Below are 20,539 nucleotides of genomic sequence, written 5' to 3'. Positions count from 1 at the left end.
GAGAGATTTTTCATTATGCACTGACCTTTTAGGAAATGAGTAGAGAGATCTCTGCATTCAGGATCTAGACAGCAATGAAAAGCCAACAGAGATTAACCATTCCCTCCCAAAAGAAAGTAAAACATTTTAGCTGGAGTTGGGGTTTAACCAAAACATATCTAACCGCATATCTAGTTTTGCAAATTCAGGTACACATATATTTTATTCTATATTGTGTTAACATCACTTTGTCTTTTTGCTTTTTTTTAGGCCTAGCCTCCTTGGTAATCGAGCCATCTGTGAGTGAAATTGTGCTACAGAATGGGGATCCTCTAATTTTATCATGCTCTGGAAATGGAAATGTGAAATGGAATCTCACAAGAAGCCAACAGAGATACATTAAATCAGCAAATAACACAGTGCGAATACCACAAGTATCGTACAAAAACACCGGAACGTACAAATGCAGCTACACCTCCCCCAATTCCACAGAACAAGCATCTGTGCATGTCTTTGTAAAAGGTAACAAAAACTTTGAAAGACAATTGTACAGAGGTATATAGCAAATACTGCAAATACAGCTCCAGCATTTACTATGCAGATCAGATAGCAAAGTCCATTGAAAAAAATATTTTTATGAATAGACTTGTATCATCATTGAGTTGTAAAATAAAGATAACTCAATAAATAATCTCTGAGAAGGTAAAATGAGGACATGGTGACATATTACCATGTTGTTAATAAACAGCAATTTATTCAGTCAAAAAAAATTAAAAATAAAGTAACTTTATTTGCAGGTATTTTGATATTTGTGAGTTACAGGTATAATGCAGTCATTTTAGATAGTAGGGGGTAGTGTATACAAAATAGACCTGACTTTTTAGTGTCTCTCAACCACTTAAGTCCCAGAAGATTTTACCTGCTTCCTGACCAGAGTACTTTTTGCGATTCGGCACTGCGTCGCTTTAACTGACAATTGCACAGTCGTGCGACATTGTACCCAAACAAAATTGACACCCTTTTTTCCCTACCAATAGAGCTTTCTTTTGGTGGTATTTGATCACCTCTGCGATTTTTATTTTTTGTGCTAGAAAACAAAAAAACGAGTGACAATTTTGAAAAAAACTCAATATTTTTTACTTTTTGCTATAATAAATATCCCCCAAAAATATATCTAAAAAAATTTTTTTTCCTCAGTTTAGGCCGATATGTATTCTTTTACATATTTTTGGTAAAAAAAAATCACAATAAGCGTATATTGCTTGGTTTGCGCAAACATTATAGCGTCTACAAAATAGGGGACAGTTTAATGGCATTTTTATTATACATTTTTTTATTAGTAATGATGGCAATCTGTGATTTTTATTGTGACTGCGACATGGAGGACACATCGGACACTTTTGACACTATTTGGGACCATTGTCATTTATACAGCGATCAGTGCTATAAAAATGCATTGATTACTGTGTAAATGACACTGGCAGGGAAGGGGGTTAAACACTAGGGGACGATCAATGGGTTAAGTGTATCCTAGGGAGTGATTCTAACTGTGGGAGGGATTGGCTACAACTCACATGACAACGATCACTGGTCCTGATGACAGGGAACAGTGATCTCTGTCATGTCACTAGGCAGAATGGGGAAATGCCTTGTTTACATAGGCACTTCCCTGTTCTGCGGCTCCGTGACGCGATTGCCGGGAGACTGGCGGACACCGTGTCTGCGGGGCCTGCGGGTACGGTCAAGCTAACTCCTCCAATTAAAGGGGATGTACAGGTACGCCGATTTGCCTACCGCTGCCATTGTGCCAATGTATATTGGCGTGCAGCGGTCGGCAAGTGGTTAAAGCAGTATTAAAACCAAAAGTGTAATATTCTGCAGCTTACCAATCCTTAGATATGGTGGCTGCATTTGTTTTCCTTTTTAGGATTTTCCCCCTCTGTTTTCACCTGGTGATCTGACCAGTAACACACCTGCTGTATTAAATTGCCCCCCGCTCTGGATGAAGGAGCGACGGAGACATCTTAGGACAGCAGCATTATCAATCGGGAGGGAGTGTTATAGGCACAAGCAGATTTAGATCTAACTAACTCATTAAGCGGTTACAGCAGGCACATATCAGGAATATGAAAAGTTGGGTTTACATATGCTTTAATCTGCTTAAAAAGGCATAGGTGTAAATTAAGCCTCAAAGTCATGGCATTGACACAAAGTTATCTTTATCTGTTCTTTAGATGCCTCAAATGTGTGGAACACTTTGGCAACCACAGTACGTGTTGATGAAGATGAAGATGCTCTTCTTCCATGTCTGATAACGGATCCATCTATACATGAAATATCTTTAATACCTTTAGAAGGTCAAAGGAACAAAAAAATACTATTTGACCCTAAGAAAGGATTTACTATCCACAACAGTCAGTTGACTGATGAAGGAAAATATTTGTGTCGGGCTGTTGTGAATGGGTTGAGCAAAGACTCACAAATTAGGCTAATAGTCAATGCAGGTAAGTTGGATATTCCATTTTGAGTTATTTAGGGAAAATCGAAGGAATTGTATGGGAGATAAAATGTAAAACAGGAAAAATTCTTCCTTTATTCTTAGGTAGATTCCAATTGGCTTATTTACTTTGCAGCATATATGAATGTATAGCATATGTCTGGCTACTAGTAAGTAACTAAGCCAATGGAAGAAATGGAAATTCCACTTCAAGATATCTGTTAACAACAATACAGTGTTAAGCCTCGTACACACGATTGGATTTTCTGCAGACAAAAACCTCTGATGGAATTGTTGGCCGACAAACACGAAAGTAGTGATGTACTACATGTTTTTTCAGCTCTTTAGCACCACCCTTTGGGCTCATTCTGCTAATTTTGTGTTAGTAGAAGTTTGGTGAGTGTTGATTCGCGCTTTTCAGTTCGCGCGTTTCATTTCTCGCTTTTCAGTTCATTTCTGAACCGCCGTTCGTTAACCAGCCATGTTGCGGAATCGGAGGAGATAACATGCTATTTATTATTGGCCTTGGAGTTATTGCTTTCACCAAAGACCAGTCCAGGAACAGGAGGAGGAGGAGTTCCCAAAAATTGGTTGCTATTGGGTGCTATTAATCGTGACCAATTATGTCATATGCCTTTGCTATGGGAGCTCCAGGAGAATAATTCGGAATTATTTCCGGATGACGGACCCCTGCTTTCACCAACTCTTGGCATTTTTGACCCCCTATATTAAGAAGCAGGACACATGCATGAGGCTTTTATTTTATTTTTTTGGTTGAATAATAATGATTTGATTTGTTATATTTTCATTGTTATCCCATTAAGGGAGAAGAGAACATGCGCTGCATTTTGTAATGTCATAATTTGCCATGTCACAAATGTTAATTCTTCATTACGAACGCTAGTGTACAAGATTGACCACTGCTGGTTCGTCCTTACTTCCATGCATGCGAATTTGTACTTTGGACTTTTGACCACACGCTTGGAAAATCCGACAATGGACATTTGGAAAATTTTAAAACCTGCCATCCAACAATTGTCTGTGGAAAATATGATGGAAAGCCTGGTGGAGCGTAGAAACGGTCAGATTTTCCGCCAACAGCCTGTCATCACACATTTCCCATTGGAAATCCGATCGTGTGTACGCGGCTTTAGCCTCTGAACCAACAAGCTTTTCTTGAGACACAACGCTTTCACATCCTCACATCTACTCAAGGCCAGTTAACACCATAGAAACGCAGTTTGGATGCTTTCCAGATGCTTTTCTACATGCGCGTTCTTGACTCGTTTTTTTGATGCATTCCAGTGCGTTTTTGATGCAGTCCAGTGCTTTTTCCCCACCTCTTTTTTTCTTAAAGAGGTTGTAAAGCTTCCTGTTTTTTCACCTTAATGCATAGGATGCACCTTACACTCTCCGGCCCCCCGTGCCCTCATTTTACTTACCTGAGCCCTGAATCTCCGTGGGCGCAATCCCGCATCATCCTCTCCATGGCTGATCGGCTGATCGGCTCCTCATTGGATAGATTGATAGCAGCGCAGCCATTGGCTCCCACTGCTGTCAATCAAATCCAATGACACAGCCTCCGGGGGGCGGGGGCGCGTCATACACTCTGCGGATAGAAACGCTGAATGTATAACACGGAAGGGCACCTGCAAGGTAACCCCCTCGGGAAAGAACTTCCCAGAGGGGGTTATCTATTGCGTGGAGGAGCCGAGACAGCCGCTGTAGGACCCCAGAAGAGGATGTTCGGGGCCACTCTGTGCAAAACAAACTGCACAGTGGAGGTTAGTATGATATGTTTGTTATTTAAAAAAAATAAAAAGTGAACCTTTAGTGTCCCTTTAACCTTAAATAAGGGCATGTGTGTTCCACTGTGTTTTCTATGAGTTTTACAGCAATCTAGTACAGTCCACTTCAGGAAAAATGCAGCATGTTCTACTTTTTTTTCTGGAACTGGAACTGCAAGCTCTGGTGTGAACTATGCCATTGAAAACCATGTAACCTACTTTCAAGTTTTTGATGAGAAAAAAACCCACACTGGACTGCAAGTGGTGTGATCTGGCTCTCAAAGCATTCTCGTTCCACTATTCAGTCTTCATTCAGAGAGGTGTGCACACTCATAGACTCCAGCTCCACAGACTCTTTGTTATAATCTTACTACCTGTTACAACAGTTGTGAAATATGTCTAATAAGCACCAACGTTAGACACAAATTGGTTAATTTGCTAAAGCTGGACGGTGCACAATCTGGTGCAGCTCTGCATAGAAACCAATCAGTTGCCATTTTTTTTTCTTTTGTCAAAGCTTAATTGAACAAGCTGAAGTTAGAAGCAGATTGGCTACCATGCACAGCTGCCTCAGATTTGGCACTCTCTAATTTTAGTAAATAAACCCCATATGTGCTCGATATTCAGTACTAAGTAACACACCTGGTCTGATGCACCCCTCTCTTTCTCTGAAATAGTCTGTGTTTGGACAATTAATAAAAGGGGATGTAGATGGTGCTCAGCATGTCAGCATAGTGGATGGGGTAGTATATTCACAGAGGGGGTAAAAAGTCACAAATGTTAAAGCGTTAGTAAAGCCCGTCTGGTCATTTTTCCCTACAGGTAAGCCTATAATAAGGTTTACCTGTAGGTAAAATGAAAATCTCCTAAATGTGCACCGTTTAGGAGATATTCACCCTGGATGCAGCCATACCTTGCCGGACCTTCAAATCTTGTGCCAGAATGGAGGGCTCCTGCGCGCATGTGTGGGAGTGACATCATAGTAGATCCGCCGAATTGCATAGCAGGAGCGCGCAAGCCCAGAAGAAAGACCGGGGGAAGATGTCAGACCTCTCAGCGGTGACAGTACAGAACTGTAGGGCTTCCTTCCAAAGTGTTGGTATGCGATGCATACTAGCACATGCCATTGCCTCACAGGCGTTTTTTTTTTTTTTTCCCACAACCGCTTTAACAAGGGGGGGCGGGGTCAAGTAGATGAATTTAAAGCAGACAATAATGCGTGAAAGTATCTTATGTCCTTTGCCAAGAACTATATATATATATATATATATATATATATATATATATATATATACACCCACACAACACATAAACAAAGTATGTGTGCTGAATACATTTTAGTGGCTTGGCAGTCCTACTAATGTCATGTTTAATTATTTATGATTAAATGAAATATTCATTTAATTATTAATTGATAATTACCATATTTGAAATGAACTTTGTATTCAAATTTTGATTATAATGGCTCTGCAACAAAAAATGAAAATTGTTGATTTATTTCTTAGTGCCGAAGAACCCCCCATCTGTCACTCTATCGTCATTGGAGAATATCAGAATTCAAGGAGAAGTCTTCGAGATCACATGCACATCGACTAGCACTATCAGAGAGTCTCAGATCAAATGGGAACACGCAATCAAAAATGTAATTAAAAAAAAATGTTTTATAATATGATCAGAATGCATAGAAAAATAAATTGTAATTAACTGTTTATCTTCTAAAAGGTAACAGCAAACGTAACATATAATGTAGATGAAAATACTTGGATTAGTGTTTCCACCTTACGAATTCCGAACATCGACTTTAGTGACGGTGGAGACTACACGTGTATTGGAGACACCAAAGGGAAATCCAATAGAGCTTCAGCCAACCTTCGAGTTATAGGTACTGTAACATTAAAGCTGTTATTGTCAAACTACAGCACATGCTTAAAACTAGTTCTCCCAAAACTGAGATTTCACTGGAGAATACTGTGACTGGCAGATCTTTTATAACATTTTGCAATTCCAACAAGATCCCAGTTCCATCGTCTTTCTACAGTAATACTTTGGGGTTGATTTACTAAAACTGGAGAGTGCAAAATCTGGTGCAGCTCTGTATAGAAACAAGTCAGCTTCTATATTTTTTTTTGTCAAAGCTCAATTGAACAAACTGAAGTTTGAAGCTCATTGGCTACCATGCACAGCTGCACCAGATTTTGCACTCTCCAGTTTTAGTATATCAAACACTGTTGTTTGGCTATACATAGACCTCAAAGTATAATCAGACACATAGGGGTTGATTTACTAAAGGCAACATGTTGTTCACTTTGCAAGGAAATATATCCCTCAGATCAGGGATGCCCAACTGTTTGAGGCGTGAGGGCCAATTTAGTAACTTAGTAACTGGTCGTGGGCCACAATGAGCAGAGCCAGCAGATGACAGGTCCATGTCCACTATGCATATGCAGAGCAGACACAGACACAGCCCACTATACTATAGGGGCCATCCGATCCGGCTAGACAGAAGAGGATAGATCCCCTTCTGTTTTTTTAAGTGTATTTGGATTAGAGATAGGTGGGCGTAAAATAAAAAGTCTGTTTATATCTGCTGCTCTATAGAGGTGAATGTAGGGTCCGACTGGGTCCACATGAAAAACAATCGGGTGGACCCAATCGGAACGATCATGCAAAAGGGGCCTAAGGCTGCTTTCACTGGCTGGTGCTGCTGGTGGGTACCCTTGGTGGGTACTGCTGGGAGGTACTGTTGCTGGGTACTGCTGGCAAGTACTGTTGCTGGGTACTGTTGCCATCCCTGAGCATCAGTGTGACAGGAGCTGGCTCTGGAGAAAGCATGCAGCTGCAGTAGAGAGCAGAGCCGATGCTTCCTGTATCGCTCCTGTCACAGGCGGAGTGCATTTGGTATCACTTAGCCTGTAACATGAGCTGGCACTATACAGGAAGCATTGGCTTTGCTTCCTCTAGTGCCGGTGTTCTGCCAAAATCTCCACCCACGTCACTTCCGGTGACTCTCCGGCAGCAATAATTGGAGATTTATAATTGGAAATTTCGATGCAATGCCTGCTTTCAAAGAACAGCAGCAGCGTATACAGGGTACACACCAAGTTGGCTGTTTTGACAGAACGACGGAAGGGAAAAAAGTTGTCGCTGCCTTGGAGGTAGCCATGTTGTTGATTAGTATCGACTAACAATATCCACTCATTATACGGTGCAGAGCTTTCAGCAGAAAACCGTCTCTGTTCTTCACACTGATCATGATGCTCGGGGATGGCAGGTCAGGAACCCAAGATCTGGGCTTGCTGACCCGCTATCTCAGAGCACTAGGTGGTGGGCCACATCAGTGGACAACATGGGCCAGCGGTTGGGCACCCCTGCCCTAGATTAATGGATGTGGTTAAAATTCACTTTGCAAAGGATACCCAATCATAAGTAAGGACATTTTTAAAGAAGCAGCAATGGATGATGAAAATCAGCAGAGCTTCACCTCATTTACTAAGCTCTGGGTAAACTCGTTGCACATTTCCTTTCAAAATGAACATTCTATTTTCCTTTAGTAAATCAACCCCATAGACACAATCTAATTATCTGCCACCCTAGATATATAAGCTTGTTGGACATCCCATTTGAAAACTGGGATGGAAAAATGGGAATCTCACGATACCCCCATCAACGCAGTCAGTGTTGATGAGGGAATGCCTCCCGCAACACTATTGTGTTCTACTGGCAGGGGGGCGCAGGTAGCCTTCCTGGCAAAACACAATGGTTTATGCTAGCTGCTGGCAGTAATCATATGTAAAAATCCAACAGACTGGTTATACCCAAGTCGATCGATGGATTAAAAAAATCAGGGACTTTGATCCTTGTATGGCCGGTTTAACTCCTGTATTATTGTGTATTTGTTTTTTCGTATTTGTGTATGTTAGTTTATTTTATTTTTTTCAAAGAAAACTTTTTCCTTGCTATGAATACAAACACTTCTCCTAAACTCATATATATAAACTAAAGCCTAGGCAAAAGATCACATGATCACGGCATACCAAGGGGCATTGTGGGTGCTTTACATTACTAGAGACTGTAGGGAGTGTTTCCTTTCAATCAGATGGGCTGTGCATGGTAGAGTTCAAGTAAGCCCTTGTACACACGGTCAGACATTTTGACAACCAAATCTGTCGGATTTTGTCCGTCGGATCTTGTCCGAAACTGTTGCACACACACGGTCGGACAAAGTTGTAGAAAAATCCGATATTTCAGAACGTGATGACGTAATTTAGTTACGATGGGACTACGTTCAGGCTAGTAGCCAATAGCTTTGATGTAGGAATTTGATCTGAGCATGTGTGGCACTTTGTCCGATCGGAATTCTCTACACATGATCGGAGTATGTCCTATCGGACCAGTTTGTCGGAAAATATTTTCAGCAAGTTTGAAAATTTGGTCCGACGGATATTCCGACAGAAACAGTCCGATGCATACCACACACAGTCGGATTATCCGACAACACAGTCTGATAGGACACATTCCGACGGATTCTCCGACCGTGTGTACAAGGGCTTAGAAGAAATAATGAGTCAGTAGAACCTATACAGAGCCTACACACAGAAATAACATTTCAAAAGATTAACACAGATTATTAAGATCACTGACATAAAAATAATTGCTTTCACATGTATATTGAAAAAAATCCAAAGACTATTGCTCCCCATTAAAGTGGATCTGTTGTTTTGCCCTTCAGTTTAACGCCACAGTGTGAGATAACTATTAGCCAGTAGACTATGAGCATTAGACAGAATCTTATGGGACATCTCTTTGCTGGAATTTCTAACTGGTAAATGCCAATGGGCAATCACTTCCATTTGTATCCAAAAAAAATATAGTTTTTTTATTTAGGCTTGACTAGTCACACTATATTTCTTTATATTTTCTTCAGTCATGTGAGATCTATGCATTAAAGACCCCATACACACTATTGGATTTTCTGCAGAAAATCTAATAGTGTGTATGGGGGCTAAATGCTGTTGCTCTGGCAGGCAAATGGGGAAGGTGGGTCAATATAGGGAAAGTATCAGCAACACAAAAGGCAGGCTATCAAGAGAACCTATTCATTTTCACTGACTGAGCAGTGAAAGGTACAATTGAAGCTATACATGAACAAGCAGGTAAGGTCATCTGACTCTTTATGAGCTCTGGGTAGCTTAATCTGCAACATATAAGGCCATCTAGATGTATAACTATATCTGGCAGATCTGGCACATCACCCATATCATAAGGCCAATGTCTACATTGTATGACCAAATGAAAATGGCTGGAGACAACACATATTGCTTATAGTGTCAACTGACAAGGCTACAAAGGAAGAGGATAAGCATAACCATAATTTATCACTTGATTTCCAAAGGTAACATTACTTATACAGTAAGTCCCCTACATACACACGAGTTCTGTTCCAAGAGCACATTCATAAGTCCAGTTTGTACCCAGCTAACACAACCAACCTAATAAATTACTGTATGTAATAGGTATATAACACATTTCACACAAAAAATACATGGACAAAAAAGATTGAAATAAAGATAAAGTACTTTATACAGTAAAGTAAAGTACACAGAAGCACATCCAATTGGACAAAGAAACCCATGTTTGTATCTTTGAAAGTTTGCGACTTGAAAGTTCATATGTAGGGCACTAATTGTATGTAAATTGGTGTTTTTTACCTCTACCACAGATGGCAGAAAAAGGCTACTTATTGGCTTTTGTACAACCGGGGAGATCAAACAGTAATGTTATTTTTTAATCTTTACTTGGGTAATGGACAGGCTTGGTCCATATGGTCAGAGAGAGTTGGCAGTATGATATTTAGTTCTCGCTTGTCACTGTGATTCCTGTTGGTAAATAGTATTTGGAAAGTATGTAAGCATACAAACTGTAACTACTTTAAAAAAAACTTTTTAACCAAATGAATAAAGTTAAGCAACGTGGCTAAGTGGTTAGCACTTACACCTGGCAGCATTAGGGTCATCAGTTCAAATCCCAATCACAGCACTACCTGCCTGGAGTCTGTATTTTCTCCCTGTGCCTGCATGGGTTTCCTCCCACACTCCAAAGACATCCTGGTAGGAAAATTGGTCTTAATATGTGTATGTATGAAAATGTGATAGCTTTTGGCCTTAGTACTACATCAGGATATCACATAGCAGCTAATATGTGATGTCAAAATCTAACCTTAAGAGTAGTTACTTAGTAGCCACATTCCCTGCAATCAAATGTCCAGTAGCTATACACTAATAGGGTAACTATTCTCTAGGTTGTGTTTATGTGTCTAACAGTAAAAATGTGTTTTTGCGTTTCTTTTATTTCAGAAAAAGGTTTCATTGATATTGCAACTCCAGAAGAAAAAAATATTTCATTGTTCATTGGTCAGTCTGTGGCACTGACAGTCATGATTGAAGCATACCCCAATGTTCTATCCTGGCAATGGGTACATCACACTTCTGACAATGCGCTGAATGTTTCTACTCAAAGAGATCTGCTGCCCAATGGAACTTACAGGTTTGACTTTAGAAAGATTTTTTCATAGGCTGATATTTATTATTATTTACTCCAAATGTCAGTTTGTATACCTGGCATATCTCATAAAACCCAGTCTGCCATGATAATATGGTTGCACAGCGTCTTATCAAGACCCACAGACAGTTGAACTCACCAAGAATACATAAGTAATATGTAGTGTACTGTGATCCTAGTGTTGTTACAAAGGTTGTCTTTCTGGTTTCCAGAAGGTTATAAGCGGCTCTGTGTCCTAGCCCGTGTATCTGTGTCAGGGTGATTCTAATCAGGCTACCACAGTATAGTCAAACAGTCGAATAGGAAAGGACTGAAATATAATATTATTAAACACAAAGGTACACAGTGGAACACACCAACTCAAATAAGCAGCCTAAAGCCTGGCTAGTTATTTTTTTTAAGTGCAGAAGAGTTAGAATTGCCAGGTTTTCATAGCAATCTGTGTCCATCTCTATTATCAGGAAATTTACCAAAAGGCTCACAGACAACACTAAACATGTTTTTCCATAGCAGAGTGTGGAAAGGATGGAATCACTGGCCTTTTTTCCTGTCTGTGTCCTAATTTGGGGCGTTTCTTCTTAAAGTGGAATTCCACCCAAAAGTGGAACTCACTTATACGCTTCCTCCCCCACTCCGGTGCCACATTTAAGACATTTTGGGGGGAAGAGGGAATGGGGGGCCTGTTTTTGACAGGTCCCCTTCCCCACTTCCGGAGATGGGCCGTGGCCTGATCTCCCGGAAGTTAGCCTCCCCACCTCCTTTCCCCCCCCTGACAGGCTAATTATAAAGTGCAGCGCGCTTCGCACATGCGCAGTAGGGAACTAGGAGTGAAGCCGAAAGTCTTCACTGCCTGGTTTCCTTACCAGGAATGACAACAGGAGCACCTAGGAGTCGATACAAAGATAGGCTGGGGTGCCAACATCGCGGGCTCCCTGGACAAGTAAGTGCCCTAATAATAAAAGGCAGCAGCTACAGTATTTGTAGCTGCTGACTTTTATTTTTTTCACCCAGGCTGGACCTCCTCTTTAAGTGAACCCTCTAGGAGTTGCCGATGCCGATGGCAGAGGCGGGACTGTGTACTGCCGGGACTGTGACTGCTGACTGAGAGCCGAGAAAACAGATGAAGACTCGGTGATGTCCTATGAGAGATGGTGAGCTGCATTGAGGGGGCAGATAGGCGCAGAAAAGGCTACAGATATGCACAGAACATGCTCCAGATGAGGACACAAAAAAGTTTTTTTTCTTCCAACTTCCCCCTTAAATTGGGGTGCTTGTTATACACCGGCACGTGTTTTATACACAGATAAATATGGTAATACTTTAGAGTAGATGGCAAAACCTAAAAGATATCATTTACGGTACTGAAACATTGTTGCAATCAGGGCCTGCCACTTATGAGCCACATTAAATTTTTACTAAAGGCAATAATGTTTTTTAATTAAAATAATAAATGTGTTATACTCACCTGCTCTGAGCAATGATTTTGCGGATATTGGCTTCTTCTCTTCTCCGTGTGACTTAGTCTTTGCCCCCCACTTCCTCCTCAGAGAGGAAGCGAGGGGAGACAGGAGATCCAGCTGTGCACAGCACTGGATCAATTGAGGACTCAGGTAAGTATTTAGGGTTGTGGGGGAGGCAGCTAACTGTAATTTTTTTTTCTACCTTAATGGGATGCATTTAGGTAAAAAATGTTTTGGCTTTAGTCATGTAAGACTATGCTCACACTTGTGCAGGTCGGGAACTGCAAAATCAAGCATGTTCTCAACCTACAGGCAAAACACACTGCTCCTTAGCAAACACATAGGGGTGCCATTAACTCTTAATGGCACCTCCTTACATTGGCAAAACTCCCTCATTTTGTGTCACAGCACCATATGATTCTGTGCAGCACAATTTAAAAAAAAAGGTCCAGGTCTTATTTACCTACATTTCTGCGGATAGGTCAGCACCTTGAAATGAATGGGCTGCCCAACCCTAAGAATATGGGTTGCACAAGTGACATGAAAAAAGTGACATGACAGTTTTCAGTCATTGACAGGCAGAATGCGCTCCCTTTTTTCTGGGCCCTACCCAGTCACATCACGTGACTAAGGCATACTTACACTATATTGTTAAAAGTATTGGGATGTCTGCCTTTACACGTACATGAACTTTAATGGCATCCCAGTCTTAGTCCATAGGGTTCAATATTGAATTGGCCCACCCTTTGCAGCTATAACAGCTTCAATGCTTCTGGGAAGACTGTCCACAGTTTATATGGTATCCTTGTGTACAGGAGAGGTAGCTGAACATATTGTTGGGTGCATTTTTTACCAGGCTATCACTGTGTTTGCAAAACCAATCACTGAATTTATGCATTTATTTGTTTAATTTAGTATTTTTACATTTTGTATTTTTTTTTTTCTAATTTTGCTGCCGATTGCATTCTAAAAAGTTGGGGTTCAAAGTCAAATTCCTTGCCTAAAACCTTGAGGGGTCTACTTCTTGAAAATCATTTTGGGATAGTGTCTGGGTTTCTGCCACTCCTGAGCCACTGTAAATACAGTTCAGTGCCAAATATCGGGCATGCTAGTTTTCAGCCATTTAGAGCCAGAATGTGTTCCCTTGTTTTTGGGCCCTGCCTGTCCACACCATGTGACTAAGACCTACTTTTGTGATGTTCTCAGGAGTAGGAGTATTTCATGGCACCAGAACCTACTTACACACATAAGGCACTTAAAAAAAGTATTAATTATTAATTACTTAATTATTTATAATTAAGTAATCCTAATTAAAAAAAAAAAACATAACATTAACCCAGTATAACATTTCAAATTGTTTGCTGTTTAAAATAGGGCCTATGATGTCAAGTCATAGTGTATAAAATAAGCTTTGTAAAAAAAAAAAATCTAATGTACTATATACACCATTGTTCCTATACCATATTTATTCTCCAGGCCCCTTTCTCACAAAGGTTCCAATCGGGTCTGCCTGTCCATTTTTCAGGAGGACCCAATCAAGCCATCCATTGCTCTCTATGGAGCAGCAGATGTCAACAGACATGTACGTGTTAACACCCGCCGACATTCGATTCGATCCTGTCCTCTAAAAACAGATGGATGGGTATCATTTCCCAATCCATCTGGTGGATTAGATCAGATGACAGTCGGGTGTGAACAGACAGGCGGTCCATTTCCATCCAACCTCCCCATAGAAAACAGCTGGCTGTGTCCGTGTCTGCTCTGCATTAGCAGGGCGGACACAAACCTGTCATCTGCCTTCTCAGGGGGGATCAGTGGACAAATTCCCCGCTAAGCAAGTTGATCTGCTGCCGGAGTCCGCCCCACGTGAAAAGAGCCTAACTTGGAAAATACAAGCAAATTTGGTATTATTTGATTCCATATATATATATATATTTATATATATTTTTTTTATAACTTTTTTTTACTCTTTAAGGAGCACAAGCACTTTGACTCTAAACAGAATGAAGGAAAATGAAGAAGGGACCTATACCTTTTATGCAGCCAATTCACAGGCCAAAGCTTCCCTATCCTTCAAAATAAACCTGTACAGTAAGTAGTCCAGCAAGCATTGTGAAATAAGATCTGAACTGTAACTGATGACTTGATAAAGGTTGGCATGACTCAACCTTCAGTCCTGCTGAGAGTAATTCTTAACAAGACCAGTAAATTAAACTTTTTAAAAGCAACTAATAACATTTACAGAAATATGTGTAAATGGAAACCATACAGTACATGGACTTCTATAGGAATTTTAATATTTACTTGGACCTTGAAGGAGGGGGTACGCCCCGAAAGCTTGTCCTCAAAAATTGTATGTTAGTGGAAATAAAAAAAAAGTATCACAGACAGTACTCTCATGACAGAAAGTAATTGTTTCTGTCACGAGTGCACTAATATGGCTACTATCACTTAAGGTGTAAAGTGCCAAATGCAGTAATTCTGCCCCTAATCTCTTCATGTATATTTTCACTCATACGCTATATGGACAACCCTCCAAATGATTGAGTTCTGATGTTTGCAGTAAAGGGTACAGTTAATGCTACAGCATACAAAATAAATGTTAAATAATTGTGCATTTTCAACCTTGTGATAACAATTAAAAGGAAGTCCCTTTTCTGTTCCAGAATGACTGTGCCCTGTCCACAAAGCCAAGTCTGTAAAAACATAGTTTTAGCATAAATTCTATACGAAACTCCAAAATCTTGTGGAAAACCCTCCTAAAGTACACACGGGCCGAAATGTCTGGCGGCATTGGCAGGTTAAAAAAAAAATCACAACATTCAACCTGTGTGTATGGGAGCCGGTCTGACAGAAGCCAGCTGGGTCATGACCGAAAAAGGTCTGCTGACCGGCTCCGAATTGGCGCTCTCAACGAATGGCTGAGAGCACCGGCCAGAGTGTTCTGGCAGGGGAAGGGGGCATCCCCCTGTCAGAACACAATAGCACAGCAGGGGAGATTGCTGTACTAACATTAGATACAGTTACGTTAGTACAGTGGCTCCGACCAGAGCTGTCAGTTTTGTTTCCCAGCGGGTTGAACGAAAAAAAATTGTAGTGTGTACATGGCTTTAAAGCATGAAGGCTGGTATCACAGCAAATTAGAGTAGGGGGTAGAGTTCAACTACATAGATAGAGATGGGCTACATTTCGGAATGGGATATCCAACAAGCTCACATGGGAGTGATGACCAAGAGTCCACAAACCTTTGGCCATATGTTATATATAATGCCAGTAATGTGAACTTTAATTGGTTGGGCTGAGCTACTAGACTCTCCCAGTTGCTATTACTTTTTGCAGAGCCTTGTGAAAATAGGCTGGATTGTTTTCCATCCATTAAATCACCTACTAACTGTATTTTACGTATTTGTTGCAGAGCCCCCTAAAGTTGAAGTATCTGAAAGAGATTATAATGGGACCAATGTGATTATTTGCAGTGCACAGGGGTCTCCACTGCCAGACATTAAGTGGTTCCAATGCTCGGATACAGGGTAAGAAACTGAATTTAGCCTCTTTAAATTTATATAAGTCATACACATATGCACTGTGCATGCCTAAATAGGTGAATTTGATGAGAGATCAGTAGAAACCACTTAAGGGTAAATTTCGTTTCACATATGCAGTAATATTTAATTAAAGAATCAAATTCAGCAAAGGGTTCATAAACTATTAACAGTCTTAACAGGACAATATCTCTTTGTTAGTAGTACCTGATATATACCTGAAACATTAGTTTCTCACCAAGACTTAGAGCTATGTGTTCATATTAGAAGGCTAGTTGACTGTCAGGTCAGTGCTGGAAGAAAGTGCATAGACCTGCTAAGCTTGACTATAATTGGACCAGAGTACTGATAAGTTATGAACTTTTCGGGTCAACAGCCCCATAGTGATTGTAGCTGCAGTGTTCAGTGATGGTTTGTTTTAGGCCCATACTAAAGGTCTCCCCCTACCACCTTTATCTCTATAAAAAATTGTATACCTAGTTTCCATGGGTGCAGTTACTGTACGTGGCTTGACTATGAGCCCTCTTCCTCCTACAGAAGTTAGGTGGGTTTGAATGCTGTACAGAGTGGTGCAACTTAATTAATGGCCTTCTCAAATGAAGGGTATGAATTATGCTAGGTGTCATTTAACCCAGAAGAGAACCACTGGTGGAAAACTGCATTGGTGAGTCTGTGGGGGACAGCACTAAAAGGAGAAGAGTATGGCAGTGATAGCCTATTTTTTTGTTTTTGTTATTGCTTGGCTGCTCTGTTTTTACTATTTTATTTAAATCTTGAGTTTGGGCTTTAAAAGAGAAGTATGGGTTTAATTATTATTTTTTGAATCATACTTACCTCGGTGGATGCAGCACCGGTCCGATGCTGCATCTGTCCCCCGGTGCATCTGCACTGAGAACCGGGCGATCAATCACAACCGATTTTAACAGTTCCCAAAGCAGAGAGCTGTAGACTGTCACAGCTCTCTGCTCCCTCCTCACTCATTGGAGTGCCAAGATGTGGAGGTAGAGGGGGCGGAGGTGGCTGGCTCAGCCTCTCAGTGACTCACTGAGAGGCCGAGCAAGGTTTCAGTCCAGGAACCTGGCGAATCCAGACTCCCACTGTCGGGATGATGTGGTGCCTGGACTGATATCCATGATGTCAGCAGAGAGCAGATTTCAGCCCATTCTCTGCTGAAAACGAGTCACAGGAGTGCAAAACTAATTGAACTCCTGTGATCCATAAGAGAAGTCCAACCAAATGAGCTTTGGCTGGACTTTTCCTTTAAATCTTAAGTTTGGGCTTTACAGTGAACCCCTACTCAGTTTTCACATATTCTGAAAAAATAGTAAAAGTACTTTAAAACAAGCCCATGTTCACCTCATTGTGGAAAAAAATGATTTCCAAATGTCACAATACAGGCATAGAAATCTTAGCTTCTTTCTTTAGGTGCAGATCTTACTTTTCCACCAGCCCTATGATATAAACCCTGATGTTCCCATATGTTCTAGATATTAAAAACTAACAGAACCGCAAACTTTAGAGCATTGCTGTTTGTTGAGGATCTTTGTGAATAAATACTGCAACTTCACATTAAAAACAGCTACAAATGTAAGTAAGTGCCTGTTTAAAGCTATTTTACTGTTTGTTAAGAATATCTAAAATAGTTTATTGTTCATAGTCTGGGAACAGGTACACATTAAGGCTAATTTTCTACTTGTAAGGCTCGGTTCAAATATGAGCCGCATGAGGCTCACAGCAGGGGTCCGGTGCATGCTGGTTCACAGTTTCAGGTCCGATTTCAGCCCGAATTTTGGGCCAAATGCGGACCCGAAGCCGACCAAAAGACACACAGCGTTTTTCTGCAAAACGCACCGGACCTGCTGTGGGGATATGTGCAAACCTGCTCCATAGAGAGCTGGTTAAAATCTCCTGCTATTGCAAATTGGATGCGGAGCTCCCACATCCAATTCGCAATGGTGTGAACCCAGCCTAAAGGATATTTAAAAACTTGGATATACACAGGTTCGGTTTAAATAAAAACATGCATAAAATGTATTATCTCCTACAATGCAATGACTCATTTTGCAGTTGTATAGATGACAAGAAAGACCCCTTAAAAGGAGAAGTGACCGAAATCGTAGATGACAATGAAGTGACAAGTACTCTGAACTTGAGTGAGATTGTCAGCAGCATGACCGTACTCTGTATTGCTTCCAACCTCGCAGGAAACAGTTCTGAACAGTTTCGTATCAAAACTACCACTGCATTTTGTAAGTATGCACCACAGCAGCCATAGGCTACATTTTATTTCAACAGTTATTTTGTCTATCAGTCAGTTAAAGAATATCTTAACCCAAGAACAAAAAATGTATTACATTGAAGCTTTTTTGTCCCTCGATGTGGTGGCGGCTTTAGCTTTACTTAAGATAAGTAAATTTTCTGCAACTATAAAACAATACCTGTTGATCCATCTAGAAATATTGTGTCCTAGTAAAACCTTGTGGATTGAACTAAAATCTCAAAGAGTGTTATAAGGATTTCTAACTATCTTCTCTAACCTGCTAAAAACCTTGCATTATGTAATGGCCATAAGGAAAAATGGGAGTGTTTGCAGTCCAAATCAGGAGAGCAGCCTAGGGTGACAGTGCTGCTTCTTCATATAAACAATGCAATAAGCCCTTGTACACAAATGTCCGATCGGACCGTGTTGTCGGATAATCCGACTGTGTGTGGTCTCCATCGGACTGTTTCCGTCGGAGTATCCAACGGACCAAGTTTTCCAGTTTGGCTATAAAATTTTCCGACAACATGATCCGATCAGACCTTGTCCGATCATGTGTAGAGAATTCCGATCGGACAAAGTGCCATGCATGCTCAGATCAAATTCTACACCAAAGCTATTGGCTACTAGCCTGAACGTAGTCCCGTTGTAACGAAATAACGTCACCAAAAATCAGATTTTCCGACAACTTTGTCCGACCGTGTGTATGCAGCAGTTTCGGACAAAATCCGTTCAGCCAACTTCTTGTATGCCTCATTCCAGTTTAGCCGGTTGGAATAATCCATTGTTTGCACATTCCAGAAGCAAACATTTTCTCTGTACATCTCAATAAACTCTAGTAGAAAATCCGGGAAAGTAAATTTATCCACCTGTAAAAAAACATGAACACATTTTATTATACTACACATATATGACCTTAGCTCCAGGGAAAAAAAAAATTACAAAGCACTTACCAAACAAATCCCAAGTAAAACTGGCAGATCAACGATGGATGCAAACTTTCTGGTCCAAAGACCTGCTTTTTTGCTGCTTTGGATGTGTTTCATAGTTAGTAAGGTTGAATAAAGACACCAGTCCATCCAGTTCAACCTGAGTGAGTGTCTACAATAGACCCCATCCCTGTACATTGCACACTCACATTGGTCCCTACCCTCAAGGAGCCCACAATCCAAGGTCCCCATTCATATACTAGGGCCAATTTTGGACAGAAGCCAATTAACCTACCTACATGTCTTTGGATTGTGGGAGGAAACCGGAGTACCCGGAGGAAACCCACGCAGGCACAGGGAGAACATGCAAACTCCAGGCAGGTAGTGTCGTGGTTGGGATTTGAACCAGCGACCCTTCTTACTGCTAGGTGAGAGTGCTAACCACTACACCACTGTGCCGCCCTAATGTGTATTGATTTGTTCTGCACATCTTTTTGTTTGAAAATCCATTAACACTCCAATCACTTGTTTCCCATCCAGTAAAGGTGTCTGAAACCCAAGGTGTCAATATTGTCTGTAGGTACCCTGTGGTGAGAAATTGCAACACAATTTGCATCCTGGCACCTTCTGTGCGAAACTGTATACGCCCTATTGGTAAAACCATCACAGGTGGCAACTTTTACAGACTCTCTGGCCCTGTGTCTCCTCCCACAATATCATGTCTAGACAGATACCTTGAGTTTCACACAATTACTGTTTTGTGACATTAAAGCCCCGTACACACGAGAGGACTTATGTCCGACAGACTTCCAAAGGAGTTCCGCCGGAGTTCTGACAGACTTTTCGGCCGAACGGACTTGGCCACACACGATCACACTAAACTCCGACGGATTCGAACGTGATGACGTACGACCCGACTCGAATAAGGAAGTTCATAGCCAGTAGCCAATAGCTGCCCTAGCGTCGGTTTTAGTCCGTCGGAGTAGCATACACACGAGCGGATTTTTCGAAGGGGACCGGGTCCGGCGGAGTTCCGTCGGGAAAATTTGAAGCATGCTTCATTTCTAAAGTCCGTCAGACTTTTGCGAAGCTAAAGTCCGTTGCAGCCCACACACGATCGGATAGTCTGACGGACTCGGTCTGACGGACTTTGGATGTTGAAAAGTCCGCTCGTGTGTACGGGGCTTAAAGGTGATTTTAAAGTCTTTTCAATACCTTTGTCTCTCAATGCCGTAACACTTTCTATTCAGGTGCCTTGTGCAATATGGTTCAAATTTTTGCCTCATAAATATTTCAAATGAAAGTATAGTGGATGCCAAGTGGTATCTACTCTGCTATTAAACAATTCCATTGCTCGTTCATGCATTTATTTTTATGATGTCTATTGCCCTTTCTTTTAAGGACAAATGTTCAGAGGAAAGATCTATGTGCTTCCAGGGTTACGTTTTTACATGCTCATACTCAGTACGAAATCTGTTTTATTCCGAATCGATTCCACTACTCATGCTTCAAAAATTGTTTGTTTAT

General features: G+C 41.0%; 1 protein-coding gene across 1 annotated transcript in view; it reads left to right on the top strand.

The window, feature by feature from the left end:
- CSF1R (colony stimulating factor 1 receptor) overlaps positions 1-20,539 on the top strand; it is a 129,822-nt gene that overhangs the window by 52,402 nt on the left and 56,881 nt on the right. Inside the window, exons 2-9 of the mRNA XM_077474330.1 lie at positions 250-501; positions 2,214-2,483; positions 5,769-5,905; positions 5,986-6,145; positions 10,617-10,806; positions 14,257-14,372; positions 15,697-15,811; positions 17,891-18,072. Coding sequence (XP_077330456.1) covers positions 250-501; positions 2,214-2,483; positions 5,769-5,905; positions 5,986-6,145; positions 10,617-10,806; positions 14,257-14,372; positions 15,697-15,811; positions 17,891-18,072 — 1,422 coding nt within the window. The remainder of the gene's footprint in view (positions 1-249; positions 502-2,213; positions 2,484-5,768; positions 5,906-5,985; positions 6,146-10,616; positions 10,807-14,256; positions 14,373-15,696; positions 15,812-17,890; positions 18,073-20,539) is intronic.

The sequence above is a fragment of the Lithobates pipiens genome, unplaced genomic scaffold (genome assembly GCF_037356315.1).
Source record: "Lithobates pipiens isolate NorthernLeopardFrog02 unplaced genomic scaffold, aLitPip1_a1.2 Scaffold_8, whole genome shotgun sequence".
NCBI lineage: Eukaryota > Metazoa > Chordata > Amphibia > Anura > Ranidae > Lithobates > Lithobates pipiens.
The sequence above is the reverse complement of the archived record's forward strand: the minus strand, read 5'-3'. Positions and strand labels throughout refer to the sequence as shown.